Below are 12,670 nucleotides of genomic sequence, written 5' to 3' on the forward strand. Positions count from 1 at the left end.
TTCAACTTAATCCACAATTTAACTATGCTCGTATTATTCCTAGAAAAAACTATGTTCATATTAACATTTTTAGTCAGAGACTTAATTAATGGATGTAGTGATTTGAAATTCCATCATTTTGGTTGGTGATAAAATTAGAGACGGCAACGGGGTGTCATAGAATTAATGTTACATTTTCCATCACATTTCCCTGTGGATCTTCCAATTCAAAGAATCATGGCTGAGTTGAAGAATCTGTATTTGGAGATTAATTCCCACATGAATTTATTCCCATTTTTATTTTATTATATATTCATTAAAACGTGATAAATACATCAAAATTGCATTTACGTTAAATCAATATTATTGTCGTTTTATTTATTTAAATAACTAAAAAAAAAATTTAAAAACATTTTTTTAAGTAGCTAATACTTTTTTTGGACAGGATATATAACACATTTTAATTATAATTATTAATATAGTGAAATTAAATATGAAAAAAAAAATCTTTTTAATCCCCGAATTTTAAGGAATGAGTGCATTTACCCTTAGTTGGATTTAAAAATTATTAAGAAATGATTTTAAAATCATGTGATTTGAAATCCGAGAAATTATTTTAAATTAATTACTTTGTTTAGAATGAGAAATATTTGAAATGAATATATTTAAAATTTTTTGTTTGGATGATCATCGAAAAAGAAAAGAAAGTTACGAATTTACTAACAGAGGTTTTTAAGTATGATGTGTTAATTGAAAATTAGAATTTGACGATGTTCATTAAGTAACTTACTTTCAAATTCTATGAAATGCTACAAAATTCGAACATTTTAGTGATAAAAGTTTTTAATAAAATGAGATTCGAAATCACATCATTTCGTGTCGTACCAAATAATGAAATTCATATGAAATTAATTAGTAATTGAAATTCCTCAAAATCATGCAGTTCCAACAGACTATTAGTCCCTATGTTTTCCATTTGGTTATCTTAATCCCTAATTTTTGAATAATAGGTTTACAAGGTCATTCTTATTAATTTTATTATTTTAAATGAAATAATAATAATTAAAATAGTAATAAATGGAAGAAAAAAAATCTCCCTCATTTCCCTAACTCGGTCAGCCAGCCCCTTCAGCCTGTAGAGTGTCAGAACTTTTTTAGGGATGAAAATTAAATATTTGGAGTCGTCATTGCCGGTGCCATAATCGCCAAAATCAATGATGGTAGAGTAAATCTCTACTCTCTTCCACGTTCCCTTCCCAGCACCCTCAGACACTCTCTAAATTTGAAAGTGTTGCAGCATTTGAGGAAGTTGGGTTGTGGAGTGGTGCTTATTTGTGGAAATAAGTTCGACTTGGCTCTTCATAACTTGTTTGTGGAACTTGCTGTTTGCCCCGTGATTATGATGCGAGAAGTGCTTAAAATGATGAGAGAGAATGGTACTGAATGACTATGATGAATGGAGATGGATGATGGATTGATTTCTCTCTTGGTAAGAAAATCAAGTGATGTGTTAGTAATGTTGTATGCCCACCTTGTGAATGCGTATAAATTCTCTTAAATCAGACTCAAGTATAAATCTAATTAAGTTTCCTAGTAAGTCTAGGGTCGAATGCAGAGACTCTTAAAATTCTAACAAAAACTTTGTTTTGGATCTGATGTAGATATTTCCTCATTAACTAAAGCGTTGGTTATTTACGCTAATCTATGACACAAATGCAAGAAAAAATAGAAGTCAGAGGGAGAAAGGGGTTACATATGAATGGTTTAAAGTGTCAGTGGTATGCGTTGATTTTCTAGCAGAAATAGCAAGCCCAAATGAGTACAATAGGGATGAAATGAAGATGGTGTAGATGCTTGTTTATAATCTAAATGTATGTGCTATGTGTTGGAATTTATATTCTTTAGTTCATGTTAAGTTCAACATCTCTCGATGCGAAAGCCATGTGTAATCATATCTCTAGGGTGCATGCATTAGTTATAAAGAACATATAAGAGAGGTGAGTAACTTTATCTTTAGACTTACTTCATGCCCTGACTTAATGCGTTCAATAGTTAAATATCTCTCTCGAGTGACTTAACTACTTAATCACCTCAATTGATTGATCAGGAAGCTTTAAGCTATAGATTTTATGCTCTCATTAAGTCAGAAAATTCACAAACACACACAATTTTGAAGGTAAAGAGATGGAGAAATGATAAATGGCCAAAGATAAGATCGAATTAAATATAATAAGTGTTTGTATAAACAACCTCGACTTAATGAAATGAAATGGTGAACAGAATGAAATATAAAAAGGAAGAAGTCAAGTCGCAGAGTTCAATTTCTTGTTCTATTTGGCTTGTTTTTAATGCTTGTTACACCAACTTTGTGAAGGAGTTGAGGAAGATATATTTCTCAAGCTTCTCTCCAACAGCTCCTCTTGATCAACGTTGGAAATGGTGTCTTCCCTCCTACTTCTTGCTTGCACCGGCAGAGGACTCTAACTACTGGTTCATAAGAGAATTTCTAACTGTTTGGGCTCAAAAGTAGAACTCTCAGTCCTGCAGGTGGCTTCTCCTTTTATAGGCAAATCTCACCAACTTGGTGATTTGACTGCATTAATTTCCAAACCCTGGGACAGCCACTTGTTACTTCTGAAATGCTTAGACGCCGCCAGTCAGATGCTCATGCCTGTAAATGGTGATTTGACACGAACTGTACAAGTCAAGTGTATCTTTCATACGTCAAACATTCTCGGACACATACCTCTTCGAGAGAACAATAACTTGTAAATGGTGGAACAGTTTTTTAAAAATGATACTTCTGTATGTATTTATCACATGTATGAAATTTCATGTGTTTTCCTTCATAATTAGTGTATTTATATCACTAAAGATCATAATTATTCCAACTTTGAGAGAACAATAACTTGTATTTCTACAAATTATCACTTGCATAGAGTAGCTTAAAAATTTGGCAAATATGGCCACCGACAGACAATGATGACTCTGGTTATTTACTTTTCATCCTTAAAAAGATCCGAAATCTACAAGGTGGGGGCTAGCCAACTGAGTTAGAGAAAGGAAAGGGATTTTTTTTTTCCTTTTATTACTATTTTAATTGTTTTCATTCTATTTAAAATAATAAAAATAATCGAACTAATGAAAAGAAAGACCTTTTAAACTTAACATTCAAAACTTATAACTAAAATGGTCAGATAGAAAATATAGGGACTAAATGCACTAATTCCTTAAAACTCTGTTATTTTTTGCTTAAATATATGAGCTTTATACATGTAGGCTAATTATAACCCAATATTACGCTTATGTATCGTTGAATTTTCCATTTTTTTTTCATAGTGAGCTTCATATTTTCAAGCAAGTAAGTGACATTTTACTATTGAACCCTCCAAGCATTAAAAGAAAATAAAAATATAAAAGAGGAAAAACTTTTCATATAATTTCATTTTTCTCTCTTATCTTTTCATATTCAACTCACACTTCATCTTCTTCAATTTCTATCTCAAAACCCTCTCTCTCATCTTTCTGTCGCCGCCTCCCTCCCTTCGTCCACCTTGCTACCATCGATGACGTGGCTGTCAAGATCTAGCCGCCGCCTCCCTCTGTTTGGGCTACTAACCAGTTGTCGTCACCTTCCTCATATCTCGTTGTGGGTTTCTTCCTCGAATCCGATGCGAGTGAATTTTTCGACGCGGGGTGAGTAGATTTGGTGCATCTTCTGGCGTATGGCGAGCAGATTTGGCGCGAAGCATTTTTTCGGTGTGGGGCTAGGAGATCTGGCATGGGTGATTTTTCTAGTGTAGGCAAGCAGATCCGACGTGGGGTTATTTTTTCGGTTTAGGGCTAGCAGATCCAACGTGGGATGAACCGCCTATGAGAGGTTCTGGATGATAACGGTCGACGATGATATATAGAGTTTTATATATATATAATATATAATATATTTATCATATATATATATATATATATTGTGATATATATATACACAAACACACACATATTATTTTTCTAAATATAAGTTGATTTTTTTATATATACTGTAATATATATCTTCGATTTTTTATTGAGACTTTTTTTATTATGATATATACACTAATATATATTGAACATTAAGTTCATTTGTGATTTATATATATTCGTTTCCAATCTTACTAGTATATTTCATGTATTGTTTATAATTTTTGCAAACATCTAAGACAAATTTTCTAACGTATATTTAAAAATAACCATGAATCTAAACTATGGTATATATAGAAAAATCATTTTACTAGTATATTTAAAAATACATTAGAATATTTAAAAATGTTTTACCATTTTACTAGTATATTTCATATATGGGTTTGAGTATTAGCAAATAGCTAAAAATGCTCTTGTTGGAATATAAAGAACACATGTAATAGCGGAAGCGAAGATCGATAACGTCCCAATTACATAAAAAACAAGAATAAACATGCATAAAGGGTTAGAAATTACAATTTTTGTAAAATCCATTGCAATCTTCCTTTCCCGAGCTCGATCGACACCACTAATGGTAAATCCTCACTATTCTCCGGCTGAAGAACACGGTTGTGGAACCGTTTTGTTAGTGTTACTAAAGGGAATTTCACTCTAGTAAAGTGGAGAGTAAAGAGGTTTTGATGGAAGAGTAAAGTCAAAGTCAAAGAAGCATTAGTTCTTACAAAATTCAAAAACCAAACTATTTATAGACAAAATACATGCAAAATCCTATCTTGCATATCTTCCACCTCAAACTCCACCAACATGTAATATTTAGTTGTCAAGCTTTGGAAGTGTCACTTCAAAGTCCACTTAGTTAGTAGGAAAATCCAATAGTTATGTTTTTTCACTAACTAATTTAAAAAATAAATAAATCAATTTTTATGAAAAAATATTTTCATAATTTATAAAATATTTTTTTAAAAAAACAAATCTAATATCACATATTAAATTATTTTTTACACCTGACTTTGATTAATCATATTAATTAAGTTTAGAAAACACTTTCATGCTAATGTTCAATAACACTTTAAAAGACAATAAATAAATAAATAAATTATTTAATTGTAAATTATATCTCATATAAAGTATAATTTTTCCTAAAGCCCAAATTTGAATATTTCAAATTTTTACTTCACCTAGTTCTTCAATTTTGTTCGTAGTGAGTTAGCCAGGAGACACGATGGACCAATAAATCATGGGTTCCAACGATCTGAGACTAATCGATCAAGCTCTTTAACCTAGTTAATCAACGTTCGTTAACTAACAAGACTGTCCACTATAGCCTGTAGTTACACTCCCCTCACTATATATATATATATTATGTGTCCATTTGATATAACTGTCATCAATAAGTTGATCTTTTACAGATTGTTCGTAACCTCAACTAGGTCAAATACTGAAATACTCCTGAGTTACATTTTTTCTCCCTAAGTACCATTGTCCCTCTAATGAACAATTGATTTAGGATCATAATCACCAAACTGATCACATCGTTTATAACACTTTATAACAGATGTAACAATCATAAAGCGAGTCATATTCAATAGCATCTCCAAAAATAGGTACCTACCCCAATCAAAGTACTATAGACCGTTTAGGCTATTTTACTCGAACTTGATCTAGTTTATGTCTCCACATAAAGTCCGAGTATTCATGACAATAGCTAAGGATTCATAGTTTATTGAATTTTGAGTTATTAAACAATCAAACACTCGTCTGAATAAACTTCATATATGTTTACTGTTTACAAAACTACAAGTTTTAGAACATACAACCTAAGGTATAGAGACATACATATCATAGCAACAGAATATCGATACCTAATTAAAAATGCATATATATCATAATACCTAGGATATATACATCAAATAAATAATGAAATATATTGGCATACATATCAAAACATCAAAGGAATAGATTATTAGAATACTTAGGATATATACACCAAATAACGAAATATGTTACATAATACTTGCTAGACTATTTCTAAACAAACAATAAAATATATTACATAATATAAAAATTAATTGAGAGTTTTTTTTCTTCTTTTAATTTAGATTGCGTGTATTGTGATATATACAAATTTTGATTTGTTAGAATTTCTAATTACTTAAATGGATATATATACTGGAAATGAAATTTACGATGTATATTACGATTTATATTGAACATTAGTCAATATGCGATTTATATATTGTGGTATATTTTATAAGTATATTATATGATGATTTATGTCAAGTATCGAATCAATCTTTAATTTATATATTGTGGTATATTTCATATATTTGTTAGAATATTTTCAAATACATAAAAAAATGTTATAAGATATATTTTAAATAAACACGAATCTGAAAAAAAAAATAATACGTGAAAACCAATATAAATTTTCATTAAATGCGTTTTCTCTCTCCAATTAAATTTAAATAAAGGAAAAAAAATTCAACAAATAAACACATTTTCTCTCTTTATTTGAAAATATTAAAAAAATCATATTAAATACATTCTCTTTCTTCATAATAAATACAATTTGTCTCTCAATCATGAAGAAAACTTCGTAACTAGAAAAATATATATAAAAATAAAAAATAAAAATAATAAAAAATAATAAATTTGTCCAAAAATAATACTTGAAAAAATTCAAACTTGAAGAGATTTTTGAAAAATATGGCCTAAAGAGAGGATGTTTTAGGTAAAAATCATAAATATATCCGTTAAAGAAACCTGAAAACAAGAAACTCGGTGTCTGGTGGACCTAGAGATTGCCTCCAAACAGACTAGGCCTTAGATTGGGCTTTACTGGGCCGGGCTTGTCTTTTTAGGACCAGAATTAGGCCCAGCAAGGCAGAGGTTCCCTTTCAATCGTCAATCCGGAAATTTTCAGTTTCTCCGAAAGAAACACGAAAGAGAAAAAGGAGTGATCCTCAATTTCGGCGAATCGGCAGAATGGGAAGAAATATCGTCGCCCAGTGGCGTCTACTCCGGCGAGTCCTCGACGACGGCTGGCGGAGAGGTCCACGTTATCGCAATTATTCTATTTTCAGTCGCTCTGGAACACCTCTTGGAAGCTGGTCATCATCATCGTCTTCGTTGCCCAAGTTCCTCTTCAGCTCCTCCGGTCCCTCCCTTCGCGACGTGCCGGACTTTCATTCCCCCAGTGTACATTTCCAGCACTGTCGATCTCTATGCTCAGCGTCAGGTTCTGCATTTCTTGTCCCCCGTACCCCCCCACCACCACACACACACACCTCAAGGACAATTTGGCACTGGATTGTTAGAGTGTTGTATTTATTATGTTCATCTTCCGTGTATATATATTATATATAAGCGTCGTTTGGAAAATTAGAAGGCTTCGGTTGGTTGGGCTTAGCCGCTCAGTGCAGGTTGCGCTGAGAACCCAAGGAACCGAGATTTAGAAAGAGGCAGATTCTCTCGTTCGATTATTTAGCATTTCTATTTGTGCTCTTTGAAACTCACTGTTCACTGTTCAATAAACGAGCCGATAGATGTAGGTTTTTCTTGATTAAACCACCATAAATATTTCTTGTTCTTTGATATTTCCTGCGAGCTGACTTGTTTCTTGTTTCTGGTATGGATAAATTGCAATCGTACATTTTTTTTTTCTCTCAAATAAATATCAAGACACCGTCATGTTTTGTTTTGCTATTTCGATTTTAGCACAATAACTTAAAGAAGTTCTCGCTGTGTGCGAGTGTATTTTTATTTTATTTTATTTGTGTGAAAGAAACATTTCATTGATATATGAAATAAGTAGGAAAGCCCAAACACCAAAAGGTAATTACAGTAGGGAGCGCCAATTACTGATTAAAAAAGATAAGCTAAAATGAGCTAAGGATGCATTGTTTTACGCCAAGAAAATCTAAAAAAAAAAGAGTAAAAGATGAGAAAGAGTCATTAAAGAGCCGAGTGTTCCTTTCACCCCATAAGTACCAAAAGAATGTGCGAATAAGAGCCAACCAAACTGTCTTCTTAGATTCACCAAAAAGCCATCAGCAAAGAAGCCAAAGTATCAAATATGCTATTAGGACATGTGTAGGACCATCCAAATGCAAGCAAAACAATATCCCAAAAATTAGCAACAAAAGAACAATGCAAAAACAAATGGACCATCATTTCTGCATTCCTACGACACGTGTGACACCAAGAAGGAGATAGAGACATAAATATGTAAGGCATTTGGCACTGTAAACGGTAAGTAGGATTGATGGCACCCCAGTTAAGCCTCCAAAGAAAAATTTTAATCTTTTTGGGATACTTGTCCTTCCAAACCATTGTATAGAGACCAAACAAAGTAGAATCCAAAGTGCCTACCAAATCGACCATAAGGGTTTTAATGGTAAAACCCAAAAAAGGATCAGGAGGCCACAACCAGAGGATGAAGAGGAACATAATCTGACAGATGCCAGATGTTGAGACAAAGAGGCCCATTCAGAAATCTTCAACTCAGTAAGATTACGACGTAAGTTTCAGTTCCGAGCACAAGTGGATGGAACCCAAATAGTTGCCACGGTAGCCTCTGTCTGTTGAGCTATATGTAAAAGCCATGAATACATTGTAGCAAGTAACACCACAACTAAGCTAAGGATCATGCCAAAAGATGTAGATGCTCCATCACCAATCCTACGATGAATATATCAACCCCCCAACCAATATACCGACAAATAAACTTCCAAGGAGTTTTAGAAGAGCCATGAGAAATAAGAGTGGGCCAAAAATAATTAGAAGAATAATACTTAGCCACGATAAGAGATCTCCTTAACACATCATGTTGAGATAAAAATTGCCAAGTCCATTTTGCAAGCAGAGTAGAATTGTGATGATGAAAATTCCCAATACCAGCCATCCTTAACTGAGGACGTTGAAAAATCATCCAATTCACATTGTGCGTACCACCGTCACACAAGAACCTTTCCAAAAGAAATTTCGAACCAACTTACCAAGGCAATTAATGATAGAGGAAGGAACTCGAAACAAAGACAAATAATATGCAGGGAGACCAGAAAGAGTAGCTTGTATGAGGGTATCTTTTCCTCTTTTTGAAATGTAAGCATACTTCCAATTATGGAGTTTATGTTGAAACCTCTCCACCACTGGTTGCAAAAGATTAACTAAAGTAGAATTGCCACCCGAAGGAAGTCCTAAATAGATAGTTGGCTAGAAATCCCTTTTGCAACCAAAAGAGCTCAACAACCATTCAAAATTAGAGTCAAGAACATGAAGCCCAAGGAGGTCACTCTTAGCAAAATTAATTATAAGCCCAGAAGCAAATTAAAAAAATACGGCTCTTCTCGCTGTGTTGGTGTATGCTCACATCGTTTTTCCTTCCTTTGGAGTACGGCTCTTCTCTATCAGACATTAGCGATGAATTATGTTACTTCTTCATCAATGACCTTATAACATGTGATAAATGATGATTTAATTACATGATTTCAGATCCTTCGAACATTATCTTGATAAAATCTGAAGATCAATTCAACAAGTCACTTAGCAAAGCACAAGGTATGCCTCTTTAGCAATATCGTTTTGGTAAATAAATTTCTTACTTTGCCTTTTCAGATGCCTAACAATGCTGGATCTTCATTTGTTTCTTGGCCAAAAACTCATTTTAGATGAAGCCTTGCCGGCAATTTTTTACTTCACAGCTGCCTGGTGTGGTCCTTGTGAGTTCCAAACCAGTATTACATATGTCGATTCAATTGGTTTAGTTTTTTTCTTACTATATATAAACGTTTGCACTCCTATAGTTTTCCTGCAGTTTTTGCTAGTTGTTTGATGTATTGTAATTTGTATGGACTCTCAGTTTGTTTTATTTCTATATCTGCAGGCAGATTATTAGCTCCTGTAATCAAAGAATTGAGTAAGAACCATCCTCAGGTGACAACATATAAAATTGACATTGATCAGGTAAGTACTCAATGTTTGATTGTTTCACCTTTTTTAGGCATTATATCGACCAGAAGCATAGAGGTTCAAATTCCCACCCACCCCCACATATCGCTGAATTTAAAAAGGGGGGAAAAGGAAAATAATTGTCAGGTTTTGATTGCCAATGTTGGACTTGATTGTATTACCTCTGATACTTTTTAATTTCTATAATCTTGTGAAATTAGGTCCTACTGATTCTTAACAGTGACGACCTTAAGAAAGGTTTCATCCATGTTTGCCACATACCTAGATTTTAATATCTTATGGGTTTCCTTAACACTCAAATTTTGTAGAGTCAGGCGGGTTGTCTTGTGAGATTAGTCGAGGTGCGTATAAGCTGATTCGGACACTCGCGGATATATATATATATATAAAAGAACAGTGATGACCTTGAGAAAATGGATCATAGGTTAGCAATAATCTTCAAATTCCACAGAAGGGAAAGTCTTTGTTTTGGCCCTTATTACATGGGAACATCGAACACTTGTCCAAATTCAGGATAATAGCACCTTCTGGATTGTGAACTTTTGAAAGGAGTTTGGATTGAGGTTTTTGATTGGTGTAATTGGGAAAATTTTGAAATTTATGCAATGCCAGTTGGAGAGTAGTGGAGGTTTCAGAGGATCCATTTTGGGACTTTTAGTTAAAAAGGACATCAGTTTCTTTCTAGCTTCTAGATGAAGTTGCTAATCAAAGGGTGTGACAGTGTGAGCGTTTATTATTATTGTTATTATTAATTTTTTTAATTAAAAAACATAAATAAACAATATGTATTTTAAAATTTTAAAGCATTCTCTCCTTTCCCCAATGCTGCATTCCTATTGTGATTTTCAATGGTTATGGCGTGAGAAGATTTCTTTCCTCGTTAGATTTTTTGTTTTTTTAGCAGTGTCTAATAGAAAAAGGTTATTTTAGTGTACTTTATGGCTGGTAAAATATTGGATCTAATGCATACTTGATTTTGCGTAGTTATTTTTTTTCCATATGCTTTTAACGCTTTTCGTTTGTCTTTATCATCTCATGCAGTGAAAATGGTTCATAATCAAATTGTTATTCCTTTTACAGGAAGGCCTCGAAAGGACTTTGAACAACTTAAATATTACCTCTGTGGTAAGAGTCTGCTCTTGTAATTTGCTACAGCCTCGTTATGAGTTTTATAAATAGTTCCAGAGTTCAAGCATTTCTATTTTCGTGCTTAATTTCAACAGTATTATTTGATGATTGTATTCCAATTTACCTTTAATACTGCTGAAAAAATTTAATCTTGAAGAGGACAAACCAATCGAATTATCTTTTTTAAGGTAAATAACTTTGTTTCTGTTTAATTTGCATTCGTCAATCATAATGGATGGTGAGTGAAAATGAGGGGGAAGACATTCTGATGCTGTCGTATATTAGTTGAACTGGCCCAAACACGCTCTTATTTTGTTGTACCTTCTTTGTCTTCATGTATCTGCAACATTTTTTGAGTTCTCAGTACACTCCCTATAGCAAAATTGTATAATCTCATGTGATTATACTTGCTAATGATGTCTGAATGTCAAGTGTCCAGTAATTTTGAACGCTGTTTTATATTAAATCCAAAAATGTTCTAGTTCAAACGACCTTAAAAACTTGTGGGAATCCATTTGTTATATATATTTTTATAGTAGATACAATCATATCTCATATGCTTATTGTTATGTTGGGCAAAACAGCCAACACTTCAATTCTTTCAGAGTGGCAAAAAGGCAGGGGAAATTGTCGGTGCTGATGTTGCAGGCATAAAAAATATGATGGAGAAGCTTTACAAATGAGCTGACGTATTTTGCTTAATCCCTCCTCAAAGCAGGTTTACGATTTGGCACGTAGGTTCTGGAACCAGTCCTACTATGAACTTTAGTTTTATTAGTGTAATGAATTTTGATAACCATCAGATCAGTGATCGACTAATAAAGTTGTAACCAGGTTTTCTTTCATGTGATGATTAGCAGAGGTGAATCCTTTTACCAAAAGTATTTAATGAGAGAACTGATACAGAATTAACTATTCAATGCATTTACGGCACATGCATAGGATTTAATATCTTAGAGTTTTTGTGACACTCAAATATTGTAGGATTAGGTGAATTATCCCATGAGATTAGTTGAAGTACGTGTAGCTGATCCAGACACTCACGGATATTAGGAAATAAAAAGTTATTTGAGGCACATTTGAGAGTTGAGAACTATGGAGTTTTTTTTTTTTAAACAAAAAGAAATGTATATGTATATTTGCTAGTTTAAGTATAATTCAGGGTTTAAGTGTCTCGATTTATGGTTTTTTTTATGTATATGTATATGTATAAATGTAGGACAAAATACACTTCAAGGTTTTCAAGTAGATTTTTATTTGGTCTAGAGGTTTTATGATGGATACTTTTAGTCTCCGAAGTTTGAAGAATGGTTCTACATGGTAACTTATTTGATCGTTAGTTGACCTAACGGATTGTTGATTGTATTGCTAAATGTTGAGATGTACTTGTTTAGTCGTCAGATTTTACTCTAAATGTATTGGAAATTCATTAAGTTAAAATTTGAGATATTTAAATAGATGTTTAAAATTTGAGAGCTATGGAGAGTCTTTGTTTTTTCAAGTCTTTTTTCTTGCATATGCTCGTCTCATTTCGGAGAATCTCAACTGCAAACAATCGGTTGAAAGTTTGAAACCTTAGGACCAACGAATGGACCGTTGAAGTATAACTTAGGGGCTTGAGTGTGTCTCGATTTAT

General features: G+C 32.9%; 1 protein-coding gene across 1 annotated transcript; it reads left to right on the forward strand.

Moving 5' to 3' along the window:
- Nucleotides 1-6,848: 6,848 nt before the first annotated feature.
- Nucleotides 6,849-11,976, forward strand: LOC120074334 (thioredoxin O2, mitochondrial). The gene is made up of 6 exons (XM_039027423.1): nt 6,849-7,174; nt 9,430-9,495; nt 9,606-9,656; nt 9,821-9,900; nt 10,987-11,031; nt 11,619-11,976. Exons 1-6 carry the CDS (start codon nt 6,922-6,924, stop codon nt 11,715-11,717), a joined length of 594 nt encoding a protein of 197 aa, XP_038883351.1. The 5' UTR covers nt 6,849-6,921; the 3' UTR covers nt 11,718-11,976.
- The last annotated feature ends 694 nt before the right edge of the window (nt 11,977-12,670 follow it).

This window comes from Benincasa hispida, chromosome 3 (assembly GCF_009727055.1).
Source record: "Benincasa hispida cultivar B227 chromosome 3, ASM972705v1, whole genome shotgun sequence".
NCBI classification, from domain to species: Eukaryota; Viridiplantae; Streptophyta; class Magnoliopsida; order Cucurbitales; family Cucurbitaceae; genus Benincasa; species Benincasa hispida.